Source organism: Pholcus phalangioides, unplaced genomic scaffold (assembly GCF_987345545.1).
Source record: "Pholcus phalangioides strain wild (caught in Gottingen) unplaced genomic scaffold, Ppha-v1.0 ptg000011l_1, whole genome shotgun sequence".
Taxonomy (NCBI): Eukaryota; Metazoa; Arthropoda; class Arachnida; order Araneae; family Pholcidae; genus Pholcus; species Pholcus phalangioides.
This window is the reverse complement of record NW_028301604.1, coordinates 24,368,948-24,395,441: the sequence shown is the minus strand read 5'-3', so window position 1 is coordinate 24,395,441 and position 26,494 is coordinate 24,368,948. Positions and strand designations below refer to the sequence as shown.

Genomic DNA, 26,494 nt, shown 5'->3' with positions numbered 1-26,494 from the left:
TATTTCTCACTGATAAAAAAAATACACCTTGAAATTTTGGAGAAAAATCAAATTACTCTTCAAAATTATATTCTCTGATAACATTGCCTCGGTGGTCTCAAATGCATTAGGGGGGGGGGGGGAAGAGGAGGTTCGTGATAAAGAAAATTTAGTATTACGATTTTCACGAGTAAGTATGCGAAATTGATAGGCAGATACATTGAGCTAGGCAGGGGCCCCAGAATATCACTTTGACCGAGGGCCCATAATACTCTTGAGACGGTCCTGACGCGGCTAGCTTTAAATTTCTTAACAAAACGGTTTCGCCAACTGTGAATATTGACAAACGATTCAATTTCATTAAATCTAATTACTGAAATACAAACAAACCAAGACACACACAGGAACCAAGACACACCGGATGAATTTTTCGGGACCAAAAAGAAGGACGTCTAGCCACCCCATCCCGGAGCCACCTTCTCATTAGAACCAAAGATGGTTTCAGAAAAGATAGTATTAGCCACGATTGAGTATTAACCGTTCTTGTATTACAAATACAAATACAAAGCCACAACAGGCAAATTGCCCAACGAGGTGGTTGACTTAAGAACATCATGGATCCCCGACCCATTTTTTGGAGTCCCTACCTACTACTGCTACACCACCAAGCAACCCCTTCCCGCGGAACCCCCCAACGAACCCCCAACGAATCGGTACATGCGGGAATGTGCGTGTACGTGTAGTGCAACCTGACGTAAAGTTTGTTTCGGTGTAATGCTTGTTATGTGTAGTGCTATCATCTGCCCCCAGTTTTTCTAACTATGAGTGAAGTGTTATGGTTGAATGATTTACCGTTGTAGGACTGTTGCTCTCTGTGGCGAGACTTTTTAACGGGGAGATCGGCTCGCATTTGCGCCTTGAAGTTGGGAACCACAGAAAACCAACTTCAGCCGACCGCCACTGTGGGGTTCGAACCCGGATCCTCGCATCACGAATCCGGCACTATAACCACTCGACCACCACAGCGGTCGGTATTGAGAAAGAAACTGTATCTAATAAATTAATAAATCTTGTATACCGTTATTTTCTCTTAGAAAGATTTAATATTGATTGATGAGGCCAATCACTAAAGTTGACAGATATTGTTTATTAGTTTGATATCTCCTGATGTTCATTGAGTGGGGAAACAACCTTGAAACACGAGTATTAGATATATCATCAGTTTATAAAAGAAGAAATCGAGATAACATTACTTATAAATGGAATTTATGTGCACATATTCATAGAATATCATGAGAAAGCGAGTTGACTTCACATGTAGAAGTTGCAAATAATAATTAGATCCAGCTAACGAGAGTAACACAGCATTGTGATTTCAACAGACGTGAGCAAGTAAGTAATAAAATAGCCAACCGTGAGCGAAAAACTAGTAAAACACATGGATAGTAACTTTTTCAAAAACCCGCTCCTAAAATGAATACAATATCCCGAAAGAGAGTCCATATACAAAAGATGTCAGCAATACCACAAATAATAATGCAAGCTCAAGTTAATCTGAAGTACAAGTCAAACCACAGATCTAAAATGCAAAAGAATGACATCGACAACAATATACCAAGAGTTTTCCTATATAATTTTTTTTTTAATTTTATCTCCGAATTCCTTCTAAGGATCGTGACACGTTCGAACATGGTAACAAAACAAAAGAAGAAGAGGAAAAACACTCAATACTTGCGCGTAGTACTCTTGGCCAGGGATGCATCAAGTATTTGCTGTAGCTCATATGCAGATAACCGTAAGCCTCATCTTCGCTTTCTCAGCTTATTCTTGTATCCCTCCCAACTTACTGCATTTGATTTGTAAATAAGAGAGAACAGTTTTTTTATTTCATCATATTATGTGAAAAGCATGAAACAAAGAAAATTCTCTTTACTACCAAAATGCAGCGAAAAAAAAAAACCCGCATAGAATGCCGCGTATATATTTCTTTTTTATCCATATTCTTAACGATATAAGGAACTTTTCTTATTGTTTATTGTATTGATATATAATCATGCAAATGTAAGAGAGGTCATAGCAATAATTTAAAAATTTTCACTGGAGTTATCAACTCAATAGTCGTGAGTTTATCTCAAAGAAGTTTCTTATCTGTGTCATAATCATTCATGAGTTATACCGCATATTTTTTTCCAATTCAAGCTTTAGTGTCTTTTTTCAAGGCAAAGCATGAGTCCCTTTAAAAAGACGATTTCCCTTAAACGGGAAAGTATAGAATTGGCCGGACTTAAAAAAATATATTTGAAAAAGTTAACCTATCTTTACTATAAGAAGTGCAATTGATTTTGATATAATTTTACTTTTATTCGTTGTTTTTTGATATAGAGTTGAAGTAAACGGAAAGGGGGGGAGGGAATGGAATAATGGAATAAACAAGAAGTTTAAATAGCCAAAAAAAAATATATATATATTTTTAGACATCTCTGAGAAAATTGGACTCTTTGTGCTGAGAGGGATTGATTGAAATATTGAACTTCAGGACCCGCTGTATGCCTCTAGGGGCGGGTCAGCAATATATATGATTGATTACTATAAGAAGTAGGAGCTTAATTATAAATTTCTATAGCGAAAGTTTGCAAGTTTTGAAAAACTCAGTTTTCTAATCGTTAATAAAGGGCATCATCCTATGTTCCATGTTTCAAAAAATCATCCCATACTTTGCTAATAACTGGAATATGTCTATTCGGAAAAAATGTCTTTAGGTACAGGGTATTTATGGAACATGGAAGTATATATATATAATACATATTACAATGAATAGTGCTTTAGCAACGTTGAAATATTTACAAAACAATTTAATCGGATTATTTTCGTGTGGTTTTTATCGTATCTGAAGTCCCAAAAGGAACACAAAATTTAAAACTATGTAGTTAAAGTGCCACATTGACAAGTTTAAAAAGAAAAACCAACAATTTTGTAAGTAACAATTGATTCCCTAAGCCACACGGTTATTTATTTATTTTTTCAAATTTTTCCTTTTCAGAGATGATCCTGTGAAATCATAATTTGTATCCAAATGCAATGCCCGAAAAAGAATGGCGTCTACTGGCTGTAGTTGTTGTCATTGCATCAGTATTACATTCAACAGAACCTTTCTTAGGAGTTACTATCAAAAGAAGTGAGACCGCTTTTTTCCCTTAAATTTTTTGTAACAATTCAGTTGAGTTGTGAAATCGTCGTGACACATAAGCGTGTTTAATTTTGACAAACACAATTTATTGAATGCGAAAGAGATCTCAGTGAATGATGCAGCTTGATAATCTCCTCGGTAGGTACGTTGGAAATTATTCAGACTAGTCTGTGAAGTCACGAAAACTAATTTCTACAAAATATTGTTTTTTCCCCCATTTTAACAAAGAAAGGGGGGGAAGTCATGGCTAAATTCATCTCGTGTGTTGTGTAATTTTTTCCCTCAAAACTGAATTTTAATGCTGTTTGTTCCAAATTAGCTAGGTACGTCGTGCACATCCTTTCATATTTTATTAGAGATTATTAAGATTACAAGGTATGGATAGTGATGAGTTTTACATCATCATTATCTCTTATTACTATCAAGGTTATTTATATGAAATGCAGGCAAGTACGTTGTCTTATAACTTCTATGATGCGAAATGTAACACTAAATTGAGGCTATGGTAATACCTGATAGGGAGAGAGGTAGTGTTTTCAACATGTTTCGAGTTGTGCGCACCTTTTATCTTCTGCAGAAAAAAACAACAACAAGACAACAGGCTATTTTATTAGAAATACAAACTTTTTAGCCACTTTGAAGAAAAAGCGTCCAACAATGTGGCGGGAGTCATGATTATTGACAAATAAGCAATAGGGCATAGCGATTACCTCCTAGAACCTCTAGAAGGTAGTGGCCCACGAGTGCACTTTTAATTTTTACTGGTGGGTCAAATAAAAAATCTGGCGGGCCAAAAGCCCACCATTTGACGTGTTAAAAAAAAGCTTCGAAGAAAAGCATCCAAATATCAACTTCAGCATATGCTCAAACTCAAACCAGCCTAGCATGAATTCTTGAATGCAACTTGTATCGAGTGGTTTGGTCACTATGCTCAATCATACCTTGCGAACACGCAATTGGGCACAAACACCGAACATTTCTATGTTTTTCCAGCGTTTTTCACGTAATTTAATAATAGAATACTAGTACACGGGAATTGTTTCGGAAAAAGACTAGAAAAACAACTAGCAAAGCAACAGGGAAAAACAACTAGATGGACATTTTTCCCAACTAAATGGCCGAAAAAAAGACCAGATCTAGTTGGAAAATAACTAAATTTGCAACACTGATCATATACTTCAGCAAAGATTTTCGAAGGAAAATTCAAACGATCTCTCACTAATAAAGCAGATTAATTTTCTTCCTACTAATTCAATTACACATTTCGAATGGACAGAGAAAAATACTTTATTTTATATCAATATTTCAATCTTTTAAGATGATTCATCTGGTACATGCCAGTACAACGGTGAGCGACATCAATGCACATTCTTCCTGTTCTGTTCCTTGGCTGGTGGGTCGTCAGTTGGATCTTGCCCAGGAAGTATTCTCTCGACATGTTGTGTTACTTCTCAAGTAAACAGTGTTAGAAGGTCACCTCCTCCTCCTCCACGTTCCAGTTCTCAAACTTACGACTATTCGCCTACTCCATATACTCACAGATACCCTTATAAAGAAAAAGGTAACAAAATATGGGCATATATACAGTATATATACGAGTATATAGTTTGTGGTGGAATTCGGAAAGTTTTCATCGATTATTTTAAATGAAATCACGGTTAAAATCTTATCAATGACAGTTGAAACAGTAATTTTTTCCGTGGATATAGATTGAAATTACAAAAAGAAAAGAAAAGAAAAAAACAACACATTGATAAATGTAGTTCAAACTGTAACGTTGTATTTGTTTGGGACGGATACAGATATATTCTTTTTGTATATTTTAAAGAAAAATATTTTCGTTGGTATAAGAGTATAGGGCTATTTAAAATTCTGCGGTTCTATTTCTTCTTTCAAGATCTTTTCACGGAATTTTAATTAGAACGTTCCGTCTAATCGAGCATGATCTTTTGCTTTTTTTACCAACACATTTTTAGAGTGGATGCTCTCAAGAAGAACTTGCATATAACACGAGAGATGTTTACTCGAAGCATATCTGCTTCAAAACGTGAGTCATAGTTGCGTAGTTCCGGGAGATTTTAGGTGAAATATCAATTAAAATGGAAGGTGGTCGGAGAGAGAGAGACTTCGAATCATTCATTTTTCAAAATTATGTATGATAAGTAATAAATTTATTTAGACAGTTTGCATAAAATACCGAGTGAGAAATTTCAGTTTTTATATGTATTGATTGCAATTGCAACTACTTCTGTTCCACCAAATTTGTTTCGTAGAAAACATAAAATCTCTTTTGAATATGTGCTCTGGTATTAAGTTGATAATAATCTTTAAAAATATTTTTATTTTAAGGAATTTGTGGACGAAGGGTATATAAGCCACAGAACCGAGTCGTAGGAGGTACCGATGCTCAATTTGGAGAATTTCCATGGCAAGTACGTGGAAAATATAAAGCAGTTTTTAATTTACAGTATTTCTATATATACTATATATTCAGTCACACTCTGCATATGACAAATGTTCGATGACATATAAATAATCTAGTCAGAACAAACATTCTGTCAGCCACAGCAACACGTATTTTAGCGCCTTCGTGCAGTGTAGAAGGAGTACTTAGACTCCACCTGTCCCCCCCCCCACTGGTTGCGGTCCCGATTCATGTAATGGTCCAGAAACATTTTTATTTTGTTACATTTTTTGGCTTATTGTGTGTTTTATTATTTTTTATTTATTGACTTATATTACACATATTAAATTGAAAAAAATTTGATATGATAAACATGAAAAAAATTTGATATGATAAACATGAAAAAAATTTGATATGATAAACATGAAAAAAATTTGATATGATAAACATGAAAAAATTTGTTATGATACACTATGAAAAAAATTCAGACATCGCGTATTCCTGTGGTTTTGCCGGCGAAAGATGTTAATTCGCACGAAATACATAAAAAATTCAATTTCTCTCAATTTGTGCCAGAACAACAAGAACAATCAACTTCAATATTTACTGTCTGACAATCTTTCCGACAATCAATGGTTTCTCAAAATGTCATGATTTATTCGAGTTGTTGAATACATTAACAAATAAATAAATTAACTTTTAAGTCCGCGTGCGCTAAAACTTACAATTGGTGAAATGTAGAAAATTCTTCAAAAAATCATTTGCAAAAAAAATTCATATTTTAAAATGCAATATTTATGGAGGTACATATTTGATTTTGAAGTTTTTAGCATTTATTGCCAATGATTGAGGGTGTGGTTCACAGTTTGTGAGGAAACGTTATTTAAATTCAAAGTGAGAAAAATTAGTAAAAAATGTAATTGTCATTGAGTGATTAAAAAAATAATAAAATAGTTTAACCCTTTAACTCCCTTCATGTACAGGCTTTTGGCAACAAATTTGGTTGATCTCTATTAGAAGCCTCGGCGATAAATCTGGTAGCCTTGTTGCAAGTTAAAAAAAAGAGAAAGAAATAAAAGAAAGAAAAAAATAGGAATAAGAGTGGGGAACAGTATATATATATATATAGTAGATAAGAGAGCGTAGAGACCTACAGTAGATTACTCTTTCGCCCTCACCCTTTCCTACGTGTTCTCTTTCTCTCTTACATATATGTATATAGTAGAAAGATAAGCGCTGAGAAAAATATATTATACGTGGGAGAAAAATCATTAAACAAGAGTTTAGGAAGAACGGAGAAGGTAACAAAATTCAGAGAAAAATAGGGAGGAATCTTCGATGATGAGGAAAGATGTAAAGAAAACACACGCATACAGAGAGAGAGAGAGAGAGAGAGAACTCTGGTGAATTTTTCTGATTTCGTGTAAGGACGAGATATTTCACCCGTGATCATGGGGGCTAATTAATTTTGATATTAAAACCTGTTTAATCAAGTTGTTCACAAGAAAACAATTTTTTTCATTTGTGTTCTTTATGTGACCAGTGGTTTGAAGTTGGAACAACCAACATTTCCTGCAATTTAGGAAATAGAAATTTTGTGGATCTCTGGTGAACGTGGTAAGAAAAGTCACCTGTTCTCAGCAGGGAATCGAACTTAGGTCCTCTTGCAAAGTGGACAAACGTGCTACCATATACTACACTGGAGACACGACCTTGCCTTTCTTATTTTAAGCACATATTACTCAGAAAATGTCAATTTCTTTGATGCTAAAGAAGCTACTAATGCTTCTACTTCAGCACCTCACGCCACAGTGCGTGAAATAAGGAAAGCAAGGTCTTGTCTTCTGTGGTATATATGGTAGAGCGCTCGTCCGGTCTGCATCTGGGGTTTCGAGTCCAAGAGGTACAGATTACTTTTCTTTCCGAGTTCACTTCGGTTTAATATCCAGAAAACATCTATTTTCTCGATGTATTGGGCTGAGAAGAAGCCGTTTCACTGTTTCTTGTATTTGCTTATTTTCCGAAGAGAAGATATTTTTTTCTTTTCATTTCATCTCTTGGTCCCAAAGAGATTGAATAATTACTTTTTATAATTTTGTCGAAGAGTGGTGAGAAGTAACCGGGATAGAGTACGTGATGAAAAATATTTATTTTTTAAATACTGTATTTCTCTTTCAAACGGGGTGGAACTAGAACATAGGCTCCGATGCCTCGGAGCTGAGGCTATTTGAGCTCCTCCCTAATAAATTTTGTGAGGGAGGCCGAGCCACCCCAATAATTTATGAATATACAATGCAAAGTACCATTCTGCTATACGGGCTTAAGTCCCGTGTATACGGACGAATAAGGATTTTTAGCTTTTTAGGATTTTTAGCCGAAGGCAAAGTTTGGGGTCGGGGCAAACTTTAGGACAGAAGAAAAATGTCGTAATAAATTAATTGAAGTTTACTGTGGTGGGGCGTAAAAATCATGTTCGCTCCCCATCCTCATAAAAATCTTATATAGTTGCGGCTTTAATCTTGTATGGACTGAACAGGTAAATATGAAGGAGTAACACAGGTAGCACAATCATTGTTGCTTCGAACGCATATGGATGGCGACAACATAATATTGACGGAAAAAGAAAAGGCAATTACCTGTTATACGAAGGCTTTAACAACTGGCTGTTGCGAAGATATATTTTTGGAAAGAGAGAAAATTCAACTGTCCCTGTGGGGAATCGAACCCACGTCCTTTCACTTTCCGGGTGAACATCCTAGACCACTAGACTACAGAGCTACCGAATCTCTCAATCTTTTCTTGGAGCTCGCGTACATTGAAAGGGACCTTACATGGACGGCCGGATCAGTCTCAGGCCAAGCTCACATCTGCTGATGCTGCCACCAGATGACGACTTATGCAAGGATGACGTCACTCTCCGCTACCATACGAAGGTTTTAACAACTGGCTGTTGAGAAGATATATATTTTTGGAAAGAGAGAAAATTCAACTGCGGGGAATCGAACCCACGTCCTTTCACTTTCCAAAAATATATCTTCGCAACAGGTATATATACAGTATATATCTTCGCTCGGTCCCTTTCAGTGTACACGGGCTCCAAGGAAATATCGAGAGATTCGGTGCCTCTGTAGTCCAATGGTCTAGGGCGTTCACCCGAAGCGCCCTAGGTTCGATTCTCCGCAGGGGCAGTTGAATTTTCTCTCTTTCCAAAAATATATCTTCGAACAGCCAGTTGTTAAAACCTTCGTACGGTAGCGAAGAGTGACGCCATCCTTGTATAAATTACCTGCCATCCAGAAACAAAGGCAGTTTTTCTGTAGAAATTTATTCGCCACATGCTTCCTGACTACATTATACGGTGAATTAAAAACTCAAATTTGTTTTTAAAATCGCAAGTATCTACAGATGATTTGAATCGAAAACCAGCGAATATCACAATCGTAATAGTTAATGTCCACGCAAGAGTCACCGCAAAATGCTCCATCATCCTGAGATGATCTAGATGTTTGATGTTTTGCAAAGAAATTTTTTAATATGAAGTTCTTAAAACGACGTATAGATGGCGTACACATATATTCTAGTTTTATATATATATAAAACTAGTGTGTGTGTGTGTGTGTATATATATATATATATATACACACACACACACACACACACACACATATATAAATATATATATATAATTTCCTCTATTTTCTACCAGGTTTGCTTGAACTAAGTAGACATAGTTCATGTGGATTAAAAATCATTGAGTAGTGGTAAAGTGCCTGTCTATCCCCATCCACAATCACTATTGTGCTGGTGATTGGGGGTTCAAACCCAAATTCTCTGTTTGCATCACACCTATACGGTGCGGTAGCTCAGGTCAATAAGACACTCGCCTAAGCATGTTTAGGGGTGTCGCGAGTTCGATATCCGATTCGTCCTTCTCAGACACTTTCCTGACGCAGGGGTACAACAGAAACGGCGACATGACCACTGAAAAAAAATTACTTCCGCAGGAAGTCTCATACTGCGGGGTTAGGTTAGCGCACCAATCTCTGGGTGAGTATAGAAAAGATGCTGCCATTTAGAATCGGCAATAAATTGTAAGTCCGGGTCTTATTAACCCTCGTGAAACCTGTAAGCAACGGAATGTCAAGAGACTAAAATTATGTTCCATTTTTTGACAGGTTTCCATTTTAGAAAGGTGCACACACACATAAAAGCATTAGTCACAATAAAGGGAGTATTGATTAATTCCGTCGAAGACAGTTTTCCGTTTCATACAGTATTTGTCTCAGATAGGTTTCACCGCACAGTGACACCTCAGTTAACGAACGCTTCGGCTTACGAACGTGATTCAGGAATGAATTGTCAACATTAGCTGAGATATCACTGTATTTGCAATGTATGAGTTTGAGTGTGAAAAAGGAATTTTTTTTACACAGCTGTTTTGCGAACAGTTTTTTCCTGACTATTTGCGCAGCCTAGGGGTTAAAGAAAAAAGCTAACAGGTATAGACCATTCATAGTTATTACACGATTGGAAGCTGTGGAGACTGCTTTATAAAGTACGCCTATGAACGATTGTCATTACTCACAGACTTTGGCCATTTGCTCCATTTGATAAGTTGCCTTACAAATGAATGAAATGACTGAATTATATATTTTTGATAAAGTTTCATGACATTCTTGGTGCAACTTTAAAATTTGAAACAAAAGAAGCTCAAAATGGTATACATTGTTTCAAATTACCCTACGCAGTACATTGCTAATCATTTGCGTTATTTTCTTCTTTTCTAGGCTCATATAAAGATTACTCAACAACAATGTGGAGGAGTACTTTTGAATCATTATTATGTCCTCACAGCTGCTCATTGTGTTTATCGGTAAAGTTAACACATGTTTTGTGTAAAAAATACAATATAACTTATACATAACATGCATATATATATTTTTTTAGTATCTATATTTTCCCACAGACTACATTATTATCATGTAAGTTGAAAAATTGAATTTTTCTTACAACATCAAGGCATGCACACAGACATTACACAGGTTACAATAAATAAGTTTATGTGACAGATGTCATATAAAGCAAGGTATAAATGTGTTCGAATTACAGACATATCTGACTGATACAGAACACCCCAAAATTAGTATTTTGTTACATCGCCACTCATAGATATAGTGCCTTGTATCCAGTGCGGTATCGAATTAAATAGAGATTGAATGTCTGCCTGAGGTATGTCATTTCATGCTTAATTCAATATGCATCCACAGACTGTCCGTTGCTACAATTGGTGAAGACAGACAGGATAATCGTCGCGCAATCAGATTAAATTTCATAGTTTTACGGTTCTTCCTCTCTCAAATTCACTCAACTGCACGTAATGTCGTATTCTTGCATGAAGTAGTGCAGTCTATGTACTCGATAAGCGTTTCAAAATATGCTTGGGAATGTTTTTTATATCGTCTTCCCTTGCCTGTGAAGAGTAGTAGGGAAAGGCTTTGGGAGCTCAACTTTAGGTAGGGCTTAATACTTTCAAGCGTATGGTTTTCCTTTTTGTTTCACCTAAGAGGTCATTCAAGTATTACGTCAGCATCCGGGGGGGGGGCGAAGGGGGTTTCGGATTTGCTGACTTTTGATGACAAGGGGGGATTTTAAGGTTGCTTACGTCATCAATCACCCTTTTTGAAGATATGAAATATTCTAAGCTGCTGACGAAATTTTGCTGACAAGGGGGGGGGGGGTCAAAAATGGCTAAAAATCTGCTTACGTAATACTTGAATGGCCCCTGAGTATGTACTGATACTACTAATAATTTTCTATTTTTTTCCACTTGATACAGTATAATTCAATGTCTTTCAGAGCTCTGTTGCAAGACATGACTGTTGTCCTTGGAGCGTATGACATTCACGACCAAACTTATCAGCTGTTGCCCGCTCAAAGATTCAGAGTCATAGAAAAGAAATTGCACCCGAATTTCCGATTTTCTCCTTCTCATCCTGATCGATACGATGTTGCTCTTTTGAAACTTGATCGTCCCGTGAAGTATGAAGAAAATGTCTTACCAATTTGTCTTCCTCCTCACGGCTGGAATTTTCAAGGCTGGAAAGCTGTCATTACAGGATGGGGGAAAACGGATCCTGCTCTTAGTAAGTTTATTTCGCATTTACTGCATTATTTTTAATAATAATGCGATAAACGCATTATACAGGGTGTATAGGTAACAGAGAACGTATGGCATTTTGATCATGGCATCGTTGATCCTTGAGGAATACTTCTAATTAAAAAAGTATCCAAATAACATGTAATACTCAGATATGCCATTCATTCATATGTTGCAAGGGGTTCAATAGTTATTAAAATAAAAAAAAGTAATTTTTATACCGTCTCCATGTGCCCAAAATCCAATTAGGAAGTTGTTGCCCCTTTCCCTCTGATGCCAACTAAAAAAATTCGACGTTTCGAAGTGCAATATTCACTGAGATATTCAAACTCGAAAAACGAAGGAAAGTTGGGCAAAAACCACGAAATGCGGTAAAACCGTTTTACCCACAAATACACGAAATAACTTTCCGAGGATTATGGCCTATCTATAAAGACCGTATACAGTATGTTATATACATAGTACAGTCGGGTAATATGGAATACCACTTTTATTTTTTCGATTATTCCAATTTGAAACATGGCAGAGAAATCTGAAACCTGTATTTTTATAAAATTTTGTTTCTTGTGTTTGCATTGACAAGTGTATCGCATTTAAAAACAAATATTATAACTGAGAAAAAAGGCATTTAAAAGAAATCATTTTCGTGGGGTGATGTAGAATAGACGGGTAATAAGGAATAGGGGGTTCAGAATGAAAAGTAATTCGAATTGATCAAAAACCCCATTCAATGAGTCTATGACAATGAAATTAAAAATTTCATCGTATGTTTCTTGTAGTTGATGATGCGTTGGTGTCATAGTCTATTTACAAGTGTCACAAATGCAATATTCTTAATCTGCTCCAAAACCGTCAAGGTTAGCCCGCAGACAACAGGGCACATTATTTATAGTATATATAACACACTTTATAGTATTCCATACCACCCGACACACCATCTGTGAAAAAATAGCGTTCCGGGGAGAATCGCTAGCTAAAAACGAGCACAGTACAATAAAATACAGCACTTGTGATGTACATTGTGCTTAGTTTTAAATTATTGTGTGCACGTTTCCAAAAGTTACTAAACACTTTTGAAAACATTCCTGAATGAATTTCTGGAAGTGGAGAAAAAAAGCGTTCTCTCTCCCAAAGCAGCCGTGATGATGGTGACAACTGAGCGACACTATCTCTATAGCATCACGGAGACATTTTGAAGTTGTTTATCACTGTTCCACATGGACGCCATACCTGAAGGCCTAAACCTGGTATTCCATATTACCCGACTATTCCATATTACTTCGAATGTACTATACAGTATATGTTACGGGAAATGCGATAAATCCTGTGATTATACATAATTGCTGGTTATTATGCATAATCATCGACCAGTTTGGTATAAGTTCCATAAATATTATGTATAATCTCAAGCTCTTGAAAATATGATCAATTGTCTATGAATTTCTTAAATTTACCGAAGAATATGGACAAACTTCTGGCTAGGGTGATGAATTGAAATTGAAATTTATTTAACACAAACACATCACAGTTAAAACGGCTACAAAACACATATTACATTCGAAATATTACACCCAAGGGATCACACGATCCGTCCAGGGTTCCATGATTTGTATACACTTGGCAATATCATATACTCTTATTTATAAATAAGATCAATCTCTGGAACCCTGGACCAGGCTTGGATTTAGAACGTTGGTGTCATCCTTCCCAAGAGCCGAATTATATGTAAAAAATATTTCTGTGTAAAATATGGGACGATCCAACGAACCTACACGATAAATCGACCCTCCAGACACATCACCATGGGTCCACACCTACCCTGGGCTAGAGTTCAATGAGCTTACTTCTTGTGGGGGGATTTATGCATGGCCATTTCAACATCACGGGTCCTCGGGCATAGTGATGTTCTGGGATCCCTACACTTAGGTGGAGAAGCACCACTTACATATTTACATACTTACATTCGAAAATAATGGTACCATATCTGATTTTGTACGCTCCAAATCATGTCTACATGGGTAACTGGGTTAAAATGGCCCTGGTTGTATGGAAAGTATATAGTCACATTTTTCCCAACATATTTCACTTGAAAGCTTAATTTCTTCACAGCTCTCTGTACCCTCCTTCAACTCTTGTCGTGACTCTCCTTTCAGCTGATTTTCACCCGTGGCACACCTTAGAATATCATAGGACCATTCAAAGGGGCGGGGGTCATATGACTCCAGGTTATGAATCACTTGTTTAGAGGGCAGATAAGAAAATCCTATGAAATAGGGAATGTGTGAACTATATTAATGAATTTTGATTTAACATACACTGCTGAAAACAATTACAAGATATGCATTATTTATTTAAATTTATTAAATTTATTAATTTTAATTTAGTTGATGATTAATTCATGTGACACAACTCTTTGTGAATACAGTGGAACTTCGGTTAACGAGCTTAGTTCCGCCAACGTGCTCGTTATTCGAATCGCTCGTGTTTATCGAATCAAACTTTCCCATAGGAAATAATAGATACTCGGATAATTTGTTCCACAATTCTTCATTCACATAAAAATGTCTAATAAAAACGGTATTCAATCAATAATACAACACAATAAAAATATAATAAATAGTACAATAAAATATATATAATATAAATATGCGCCATAAATAAAAATACAAAAAATACGATGATGTTTACAATTTAACTTACTCTAAACGACGAGAAAGAGAAGATGTCTATCGTTTAGGACGATTTAAGGACTCGCTGTTGTCTGCAATTTTAATTCTTTTGTGCGACTTTGAAAAAGAACCTGTCGAATGACACTTACTTTTGCTTCCTATTTAGGATTTTGAGGAAATGAAAACTTGTTTTGTCGTTGGCCAGATTCATTGTTCGATTTTCTGCAGTTTTATTTGATTCGTTTTTTTTTCTTCCAAAATTTTCACAGATTCCCACACACACAAACACATTCTGCACATCTCTTCAGCCTCATTTGAAGTGAGGGACTTCTCATTTGTCTCTTTGTCTCTTCATCAGATGAAATACCTTGTGGAGGGTACTCCACAAGCTCTTGCTGTTGTGTGCAAAGGAGATCCCTCAGTTCATCTACGGGCAACGCCTGGCCATGTTCCACCACTAATTCTTGAATGTCATCCTCATGCACCTCCAATCCCAGTCTTTTCCAAGGACACAATCTGTTCGACAAATGGTGGCTCCTATTCATGAGATAGCCACTCAAAGTCACGTTCAGTAATACAATCAGCCCACAGTTTTCTTCAAACAGAACTTAAGAAGTTCAAGGGCACGTATGCATAGTTACAATGCTACATCTAGTTTTGTATCTTGAACAGTCACGCTCGCACGTGTATTCATCTTTCGGGGGGGGGCGGGGAGACACGTTTGACCAAAGACTTCAGGGGAGAAAACTATCCACAATTCCAAAGTAGATGTGAGGACGAAAGCGAAAAACCATCGGCTCAGTTGTGATAACGTGAAAATCAATAATCAAAGCGAAAATTTTTTGCTCGTAATGCGAATCATCGCTTGTTTACTGAGTCAAAATTTGTCAAAAATCTTTGCTCGTTATGCTAATTTCTCGTTGAATGAATCGCTCCTTAACCGAAGTTCCACTGTACCTAACAATGCCCTTTGTCAATATTTTATCAATTAAAACGTTTAAAAATTACAATTAAATAAAAACTACATTTCCCGTAATTATTTTGAGCAGTGTAGTATATTAAAAACCTGCTGATTACTTCTCTTCTGAAGGCAATCGATATGGAACTCGAGTCCTACAAAAAGCGGATGTTCCTATAATCTCGAATCGAGAATGCGAAATGTGGCATCACTGGAAAGGAATACGAGTACGAATTTTTCCAGAAATGATTTGCGCTGGTTATGAAAATGGAAGGAAAGACGCCTGTGTGGTAAGAACTCATTCTTTTAAATTGAAATGTTGCTCTCTTGCATACTCATTCATCATTTCATAATTTAATTTGTTCTAGACAATTCGATTGTGTACTGTAGTTTTTTAAATTTTTTCAATTACTGGTGATATAATTGCAAAAAAAATAACATTTGCATTGATCACTAGAAATAATTATAGATTTGACTGCACACATATAACTTGTTGCTTAAACGGATAAACAATCGCAAAAAATTAAATAAAACCACAATATAAATTTTGTAGAAAAGTGTGGTACACAAATTTTTATTTATTTTCCCCAAAAAAGTATTTATGGTCAAAGAATGTCACTTCCTCAGATTTCAAAACAATGTAAAATTCTTCAAAATACGATCTTTTTTGTTAGACTTTTTTTCGGTCTTGGTAATATTTACCACTAATTTTAACTAATCACTTGAACTAACTAATCACTTAACTAATCACACAAACTGCTGTAAATTTGATATAGATATTATTTTCATCTTCACTTTTTTTTCTTAAACGAATAACAGCAATCTAATGATTACCGAAGATTCTAAGGTTTTTGATAACTTTTTTGCACATGGCATATATTTTACGGCTACTAGTTCAGTTTTATTATTGTACATTCAAAGTTACGATTTTTTCTCATACATTCTTATGTTTTTGAATTTTTTATGCATACTCAGCCCTCTGACGCTGATAGTTAGTTTTTTGAGTTAGGGGAAGGAATGAAGGAGAATATATATTCATAATTAGCTTTTATTTCAGTTTAGTTTTTTTAGTTAATTTATTAACCTTTGAATGCATGAATTTTTTTTCCAAGCTGATAATTTTTTTTCTTAGTTAATAGTATATATACAAAGCCGGAAAAATCATTATAAAAATCTGTTTCGAATTGCACTGCTTATACAGGAGCTTAAAGAGGATGCCTCAGAAATCACATAAAATAAATGCATTGAAGTAATATTACTTTCGTATATATACAACTACCTTCATCGTGATACAAACTATAGTAAGAAAAAAATTCGGATAGCAAACCTCAAGGTAAAAAAAAACAAATACAAACTAAACATTTTAGAGAACAAAATACAAATTAGCGAAATTATAGCCACGCATGCTCTGTAACAAACAAAGAGTTGTTGTCGTTGATTGGGATATCTATCAGTAAATTCAAAATATAAAATGGAAAGAATATTATGATCTCTTATGCTCAAGAGCGATTCCGAACTTTTATCACTGGCTATAGCAATGAACGTGTAAAGCATAGTTTGCCAAACATTTTGTTCCATCGTTCCCTTCTTCAGAAAGTTTTCTCTCATCACCCCCACCCCCGACTCAAGCGAACCCATAGGGGATCTTATGTTATACTCGTAGTTTATATCTCCCCTTGGACCATTCTATCGCCCACCAGGGGGCTATATTAGACATTGCCCACTTTGTGAAACACTAGTGTAAAGGAACCCTTGGCACATATGCAAAGCTACGAATTTAAGGGTTAATTTTCATAACTGACTTTAATTTTCCCTAAGGAAACGGTGATTTTTATCATAATTGCCGAGGATAAGACACAGATGAATGAGAAATAAATATTGTGTTGGTATTATACAATGTGTGTATGCATTTTCATACATAAACATGAATGAAAATACATTAATGTTGCCTTGTTATGGTAAAGAAAGACATAAACGCCGGTTACTGTGCATAATAATCGACCATTTCGGTAAGTTTGACAAATTCATTCATATACCAAGAATTTATCTAACTACCGGTTTATATTTACCGGTAATTTCGTATAATCCACAGTTCGTATCAGTAAATGTGATAAATAGTCGATGAAGTACTCGAATTTATTGGAAATTATGCATAAACATCAATCTAGGATGATGAATTCGACAGCAGTGTTGGTTTTGTTTGCACATGTTCATACGTGTCAAGAAAGCTAACATTACAAAACTGATAATAATTCTTTTTAATCTTCTTCACACTTATTCTAATTTTTTACGGCACAATACGGGCAGTGCACGCGTATCATGTCAACACCATCTGAAGCAGAAGGCCTCCACGCGAAGCTCGTGACGTCACTGACGAAGGTCATCTCACCTATAGCCATTGGATATACTGTGAAAAAGGGACGATGGCGCATGTGTCGGCCGGTCATACCCAATGGCTATAGATTAAATGACCTTCTTCAGTGACGTCACGGGTGGTCAGCTGAAGTTGGTTTTCTGTGGTTCCCAATTTTAAGGGGCGAATGCGAGCCGATCTCCCCGTTAAAAAGTCTCGCCACAGAGAGCAACAGGTCTACAAACGGTACAAATTTTCAATCGCTCACTTCACTTCTGAAATATAGATGGCAGTACTGAAAAATCAGACACAACACTAGATACGTATCAGACTGTTAGGTACACACACTTACACTTCCGGCACGACTCACTAGGTAGTAAATTGCCCATGGCGATAGACCTGAGTTGTGCTCGGTTTAAAAGAAAGAAAGTGATGCCACGAGCTTCGCGTGGAGGCCTTCTGCTGTAGATGGTGTTGATCATGTACGGGAACAATATGCAGTATAAGGGTTAAATGACGAAAGAGAATATGATAAATTTTGCCTATATTTCTCAAACTTACCGACTACGTTTAAGAATTATGCTTAATCGCCGGTGAAAGTGATAGATCTGGTAAAATATAAGCTATTACAATTGACCGAGGCGATTAGTGGTTATGATTTCGCATTTTATTAACTTTTACTGTAACATATATAATGTAGTACATCATCACGAAGGCACGCCAGCTTATGGTATTTTTTGCAGTAAAAAAAGGAAACAGGCCCCCTTTAGAAGAAAAAATATGATGCTTCTCCCGTTGAGAAAATCATGCGTGCGATAACGTACATATATCATAATGCAATAGTATGGAGTATTCTATGAATCTCCCCCTTCCTTCACTCACATGAATTTAATCAGCACCTCATTTTTTGTTTTAAGGATTCTGCATTAATAATTGAGCTGTACAAAAATGTACAAGACACCGCATGTCAATATTTATCCTAAATGCTGTAAAACATATAGTAGATTGATATAACATACACAGACGTCTTTCCACATGTGTGTGTGTGTGAGTGGATACGATTTTTACTTTTTAAATACGTGTATTCAAATTTGCCAAATTTATTTTACTCACACAAAAATCGCATATGATATCAACTTTATTCTTTTTATATAGAAATAAAAATTAACATCAATTATAAAGAAACATATTCACCATCTAGAGCAGGCATCTTCAACCCGTTTCTCACGAGCACCGCGGTGCTCCTTACGACACCCAGAGTGCTCAGTGCTCGTGTCCGATTTCGCGCTCGTGAGCACTTGTTCAACGTCACAATTAAACACCTTGTACAAATTGCACTCAACGCATGCATTCGTATGTCAAACTTGCCGTAAGGGTGCTCTTCTTTTGATGATGGTTATAGACAGTGCTCACAACTAGGAAAAGGTTGAAGAGAAAAGGTCTATATAGAGCAGCGGTTCTCAACCGGTGCTCCGTGTGCACTTCCCAGGGGCTCCGCGGCAACTTGAGGAAAAGAAAATAAATCAGTAAATTTGATAGATAAATGAAAAAAAGAGCCTACAGGTTTCCGCAGTAAAAATTATATATAAAAAAGCTCCTCGAGTCAAACGGGCTCCGCCATAAAAATTATATAATGAAGAGGGCGCGAGTCAAAAAAGGTTGAGAACCGCTGGTCTAGAGCAATGTTTGAGGCCATATGGCCTCCCCTTAAGTTCCTGAGATATTTTGGGGAGGGGGTGATAATCAAGTTTAAGGGGAGACCATGACAGGCTGTTAAAGAGGGGGAGGCCCAAAGAGCGGTGAAAAAAATTCAGATGTAAAGAAATGAAGGTAATAAGAGTGAAATATTGGGGGGGGGGGACTGCGACTACTTTCAGAACTGCGCATACAACCAGGACCATCTTAACGCATGGGCTCCATCCGGACACAGCCTGGGGCCGTGGGTGCGTAGGAGGTCGTTCATGGTAATGATGTCTGATATTATATTTATCGACGAGAATAAATATTTAAGTTGATATGCAGGTACTCCTAGCGAGATAGGTGGTCCCTGATAATGCTGATATGGCTCCGCATAGAACAAGGGCTCCTCCAGGCGTTGGCCTGAGCCTGATGTCAATGGGAAAGTGGGGAAGGGGGTCTAAAAAAGGATAAGATCTGTTATCATGATTTGCGATACTAAGTAAAATATACGCAAGCTCTTGCTTCCGGCTAAGTACGGAACCTCGGAACATCATTTTTCCTGATCGCCTACAGTGTTCACACGGAATTACGTACAACCCCGACAAAAACTCTCAATGAATTGGGGGGGGGGTGGGGGTGGGCTTATTCAATACATTTTTTTCACTATCAATTTACTCGGAAAATCAATTCAACAAGTAGGAAGGGCCTCGCTCCTTGATGGGGGTTGAAGCATTGGTTGAGGGCCCTGGATAAAAAAAAAGTTCAAGAAACACCGATCTAGAGCATAGTTTGCCAAACTTCTTTGAATTTTTTCTCTCATCGCCTCCAACTCAAGCCAACTCATAGCTTCTATCGCTCCCCGGACCATTCCGTCACCCCTCAGGGGGTGATATTGCCCACTTTGGGAAAATCTGATCTGTAGTATATATAGAGACCTATATGCACGATAAAAATAATTACGTTATATTAAAGAAATGTGAAGTAAAAAAATACAAAATGAACACACACACACAAAACATTGAAAAAAAGCACACATAATACAATAAACAAGAAAATGTGAAGAACAAAATAAACAGCACAACACACACAAAAAAAAAGAAAATTTTTCTGAACTGTAGGGTATCCACTCTTATCGTTGTGTAATGGCTATTTCTTAAACAGTTGGTTTAAGAGACAACTTTAAATTAGAAAAAAATGTTTCAAATGATGTCACCCATCATCTTAAATGCCGTTCAAATGAAAGAAAAAATTAATAAAAGTTACAAAAATTAAAATTCTTATGCGCTCCTTCTGTCTCTCCTGATGCCAACAAAAATTTCTATGTTTCTAAGTGCAATATTCGCTGAGATATTTGAATTCAAAAATTGAGAAAAAAGGAGAAAGAACAGAATTAACTAACGGACAACGTCCCTTTTCCTTATTTATGCTGTTCTTTTCCCTTTTTTCCCTGGTTCGTGAGTTCAAATATCTCAGTGCATATTGCACTTGGAAACACGAAATTTTTTTTGTTGGCCTTAGGAGAGACAGGCAACAATTTTCTAATTAGAAGTTAGAGGACGGGGGACCGCGTATAAGAATTTGAATTTTGTAAGTTTTTATTGATAATTTTTTCATTTGAACGGCATTTAAAATTATGGGTGACATCATTTGAATTTTTTTATCTAATTGAAAGTTGTCTCTAAAACCAATGGTTCAGGAAATATCCACTGCACAACGACAAGAGTGGATACCCTGTATATAACTATAGAGAATGGCAAAGCTATGGCGGATAAATAATAAAAATGTTCACGAAAAATGTCTTTCCTAAAAGTAGCTTGTATAAGCTTACTTTTATACGGTTTAAGAAAAGTATAATACGGAAAAGAAAATTTTTTATGTGACGCAAAGAAAGTATAGGTTAAAAGAAGATTTCTAAAACCCTTTAAGTGGCACAGCAGAAACAACTGAGCCGCCTTCAAAATGCCGTATCTTTTTTTTAATGAAATAGGCTTCCCTTCGATTTTCAGCGGATGCAAACTAAGGGTACAGGGAAAAGTGTTGCATTGAGAAATCAACTTTATAAAGTATCTGGGCTTTGCCAATGCTAAAATAAGAGGCATTCAAGGAGGCGAGATATCTCGTCAATGCCGCTTAAAGGTAAATGAATAACACATAAAGCATAGAGCCTAATATAGATCCTTGTGCGAGTTTCTTTATTTGGACATAACCACTCAAGTTATCCTGACTTTCTGTTGTCTATTTAATAAATATGAGGTGAACAAATTTAATATATGTGACCTGTATTATGTAATATATATGCGTGAATATTCATTTACGAATTCTCGTTTCAGGGGGATTCTGGAGGACCACTCATGGTTCATTATAATGGCAGGTGGACATTAGTGGGAATAATATCCGCTGGATTTGGATGCGCACAGTGGCGACAGCCAGGAATTTATCACAGCGTTTCTACAACGGTAGATTGGATTAACAGCAATTTGAGGTGACATGAAGCCGCGAAGTTCGTTGAAAAGAACATTTATCTAACTGCTAACAACAAGCTATCGTTGTTAGCAGAATATTTTCAATGAGTAATAAATGAACGAGGCATGAAACCATTGAGGTAATATTTCATTAGTAGAAAAGACTACGAAGGCAATTGGACATGCGCATGATTTCACTGTCCTAGTGAGGACTGTAAACAAAACCAAGCTACAGGAATGCTACTTTGAAGATAAAGTTTGTGGACAAGCATAGGCTATATCATTCAGTGATAAACTGATCATAGTATTAATGCGTTTCAGATTTGTACTGTAAAAGGTTATTTATATAATTTATAAACGATATTTGACTAAATCAGATGACATTAATTACGAATATAGCCTTGTTATAGGTTATGAAATATTTATGAAATGTTTTTGAAATCATTTTTGAGTATGATTGCATATTGTGTGCACACTGTATTTTCACACATTTTATACGAGTACGATGCAAAAAAGCGGAAAAAAATCAACATGAAACATTCACTTACTGCTATCGATGCAAGAAATGCTTGAATTGCAAAGTGTGTTGGAGATGAGTCGCTTTGTGGAATTAGTGTGACTTCAGCTTTTCAGTGATTATCTCAATCCACTGGGATAACCAGGATTGATATAAACATTGTTGTGTTCAATGTTCTATCGATTATTTAACAGGTAGAAAATATTATTTCCCTTCTCTAAAAACGAATGTTCGATGAATTGCTGGTTACGCACACATTTATATTGCACTTATGAGTTTCAATCACAGTGTCTATAGCATTTTTGAACATTATAATACAAGTATTAAATTTTGTTTTGAAATAGAATGTTGGGCTGAGTGGCAACAAATATTTCCGCATCGCAAAAAAAATGTTTTCTTGAAACATATACAGTATAATTGAATATTCATTTACATTCAGATTTTGGACCATCACCGACGTATGTAAAACGTTTAGCAGATATACTCTGTGCTCAGATAACTAAATGTTATATATATATATAAATTTGGCATCGTGAAATTTAAAAAAAAGTCACATAACATTTTTTCATCTGAGCACAGAATTATGCCCAGTAACAAGTGGATTTGGCAAGAAGAATGGAAAAATATTAACGTTAGTTCTAATACAGGCTGTTTCGAATTGTTTGCATAGCAGATATCTCTGCAACTGTCGACTTTAAAAACATACTTTCAGTTACAAAAAGTTTTCAAATGACGCGCAGTAACTTAAAATTTCAAAATTTGTTCGAGGAGTCGTATGCACAAACAAAATTAAGAAATTAACTTTTATATAGTCCCCGTATGCCAAAACTTCCAATTATTGAAATATAGATCCCACGCTAAAAAGCCGTTTGCAAAAAAAATTCATATTTTTAAATGCAATATTTATCAAGATATTAAATATATACGGGGTGATTATAAAAAAACTATCCCGACATATGGGCCCCTAACTATCATACCATTCACAGAAACTGAATGAAATTTTGGCATAAGGTATTTTGAGGTATGCGCTCAAGAATGATATGGAAAACAACAGTGTCACTCTAACAGTTACGGTTACAGTGAGAAAATTTCGAAAATATCAAATGGCAACACCAAGTTTTTTGTATTGGAATGCGATCTCCATACTGAAAAACACTAAATAGCGTTGGAATGGCACCTGTAGCACGAAAATCCCCGGAGCTAGGCAAGGAAAAAGTAAAAAGGACTTTGCCGTGCACCAGAGCATTAATGTTCGTTTCATTCGTCACACCGTTTCTTCGGCTGAGATCCCAGCCTGATTAGTCCTCCACAAGGAAAATTTGTGAAACACAATAAAATGCTTTATTTTATGCTGCTTCTCTGTCCTTATTGGTTGTCCTCACTTTTAGCCTATCTACCGCCAGTGATTTTCATCACCGTTCGAACGCTATTTAGGGTTTTTCACAATGGAGATCACATTCCAATACAAAAAACTTGGTGTTGCCATTTGATATTTTCGAAATTTTCTCACTGTAACCGTAACTGTTAGAGTGACACTGTTGTTTTCCATATCATTCTTGAGCGCATACATCAAAATACCTTACGCCAAAATTTCATTCAGTTTCTGTGAATGGTATGATAGTTAGGGGCCCATATGTCGGGATAGTTTTTTTATAATCACCCTGTATATAATCACTATGTTTTGGCAAGTCATTACTGTGTTGGCAAGTTTCCATTAGCTCAAAAATTGCGATCTTTAGGGACTGTGCACAAATAGAATAATCACAAATTATATATTTTTATTGACGATAAATAACAAGGTGCATTTTTTGACAATTATTTTCACAAATTCAGAAATTTTACAGCTTTGAATTTAATTTACATTTTGGAATTTGTGAATCACACCCTAAATCATTGGTGATAAATGTCAAATATCTCCATTAATATTGAATTTAAACATGTGCAATTTCTTGGAAATGACTTACTTCCCAGAGCTGAATTTACATTTCACTAATTGAAAGTTTTAGCACACAGGTTCTATATATAAAAAGTTAATCTTTCTATTTCTTTATGCATACGATCCCTCGGAAAATGGAACCTTCATTTCCCACTCAACTGCACTGGTTGGAAATTGCCGTATGGCGATATATGGCCGGAGTTGGTGTGCGGTAGATAGTGAGTTAGTTCGTGTGTAAAGCATATTGAATTGTTCTATGAATTGAACCTTTCATCGCTAATACGCACGCGAGACTGCTCTATTGGTTCCTCAAAATTGAACCATTGATTCGAATTATAAAAATTGACAATATTCAAATGCTACTTAATAGTTTATTAAATAAAAAAATGTATACAATCTGTGGTATCTCCTTAACGTATTCATGTGATTGGATTGAAATCCTATCACGAGAACAATAAAAAATTAACAATTTTGACAATATGCATTTTTGATTTTTATTTTATAAGTTTTAGAAAAATCATTAAAAAAAAGTTTCTTAAATTTATTTAGAGAGATTTCTAGCTGAAGAGCAGTGGTCCAGAAAAATTTGTTTTAATTGGAAATCAAGTTTCCTCTAGAGAAGAACTTCAAGCCTACTTCTACATCTAATTCGAATACATTGACTGAAATGCGTTGAACAATAATGTGAAATTGGACAAATGCATTGAGCATTAATGTGTTAGTGGCGGGTATATCGGCATACTTTACCAATACTTGAGAAACCTATATGTAGATTTACATATTTTTTTATTAGTTCGGTTAGATATCTTTATATTTTCGTTATATCTTTATTTTGCATTGAAAAATAAAACAATATAAAAGAAGGTAGAATAAGAATGAAAATGAACATGTGTGTATATAAGATGAAACCACCGTTATTTTAAAGTGGAATGTGTATGTTTAATTAAAATTTATAGAGCTTTCTTTTGTTGTCTCGATTTATATTTAGTCTTTTCATTGTTATGCTGTATTTAATTTCTACTCAATCTTATGCTTCATTATTTACATAGACAAACTTAAATACGGTGAAATCTTGCTATTATGATATATTCATTAAACAATTAATTTCTCTACAACGGTATTTTAAAAAATCTAATATTTTGGAATTGATTTTAATTTATAGTTTAACTACTCTCGATACGATCCAAGGGTCGTAACTAGGATCTATGTATTGTCTTGCCGCCAGGGGCAAACATGATTTTGCCACCCCCACCAATCAGAATTAATACCTATTCAGAATAATTTTATAACGGTGTTCTGTGTTCACCTAAAAATTGCCACCCCCCCTAAATTTTGCCACCCGGAGCAGTTCTCCCTCCCACCCCCTCTACTCCGACCCTGCGAGGCGATATATTTTAATACGACAAATCCCACTATAACGATATTTTTTAGAGAGATTGTTGATTCTACTACAACAGTATATGCTCAAAATCACTTCAATATATTTTTAAAAATTTATATTTTTTATTTTTCACAATATATTTTTAAAATCTTCAAAAGTTTTTGTTCTTCCGAGGACATCTGGTGACATCGGCATTTTGCTCTACCTGCCTCTCGAAAGTGTTTCTGAAGTTGCCCTTGTTGCTACTTTTTTGTGTAAGGATACAAAAGTGAATTTCTGTGGGGTGGTACACACACCTATATATACAGGGTTTTCGTTAAGAGAAAATTGGAGAAAATTTAAAAAGTCCCCAATTTCTCCCTTCTGACGTCATTTCTGCTCTGGGACGGTGTGCTTTCAGGATTGTTGCAGCCTGTTCCGTCAGCACACCTTCTAGAGAAGATAAGGCATCTGTCTTTAGCACTACTGTCCGAAATGTCCTGAATGCCAGATATCACCAGTGGATTGGAAGTGGTGAACCTGTTGCGTGGCTTCCACGTGCTCACTAGACCTAAATCCACTGGTCTTCTTGCGGGCGCACATAAAAACATCGTTGTACGAGACACCTATAGACTCCTAGTAAAAATCCTTGTTGCATCGGACAAGGTCAATACTACACCAAGAGTCTACTAGAGGGTGCACCAGTTTTTCATCAGCTGATGTAGACTGTGCAACGACAACCTTGGACGTCACTTTAAGAATGCCCTTTGAGCTTTCGTTGATTTGCACAGGATTGTATAATAAGGTGGGTCGAAAAAATGAAGTTCTTATT

At 35.9% G+C, this 26,494-nt stretch overlaps 1 protein-coding gene across 2 annotated transcripts in view; it reads left to right on the top strand.

The window, feature by feature from the left end:
- Positions 1–25,264, top strand: part of LOC149080259 (trypsin-1-like) — an 82,730-nt gene extending 57,466 nt beyond the window's left edge. Inside the window, exons 2-9 of one of the 2 annotated variants that reach the window (XR_016193558.1) lie at positions 3,020–3,154; positions 4,485–4,727; positions 5,516–5,598; positions 10,358–10,443; positions 11,427–11,713; positions 15,487–15,644; positions 21,718–22,560; positions 24,852–25,264. Coding sequence is in view for 1 of the 2 variants with exons in the window: in XM_089239354.1 (XP_089095480.1) it covers positions 3,058–3,154; positions 4,485–4,727; positions 5,516–5,598; positions 10,358–10,443; positions 11,427–11,713; positions 15,487–15,644; positions 21,718–21,873 (1,110 nt within the window). In the remaining variant the exon portion in view is untranslated. Of the gene's footprint in view, positions 1–3,019; positions 3,155–4,484; positions 4,728–5,515; positions 5,599–10,357; positions 10,444–11,426; positions 11,714–15,486; positions 15,645–21,717; positions 23,366–24,851 lie in introns of those variants that run through there. The other variant, XM_089239354.1, reaches the window with a different exon arrangement.
- The last annotated feature ends 1,230 nt before the right edge of the window (positions 25,265–26,494 follow it).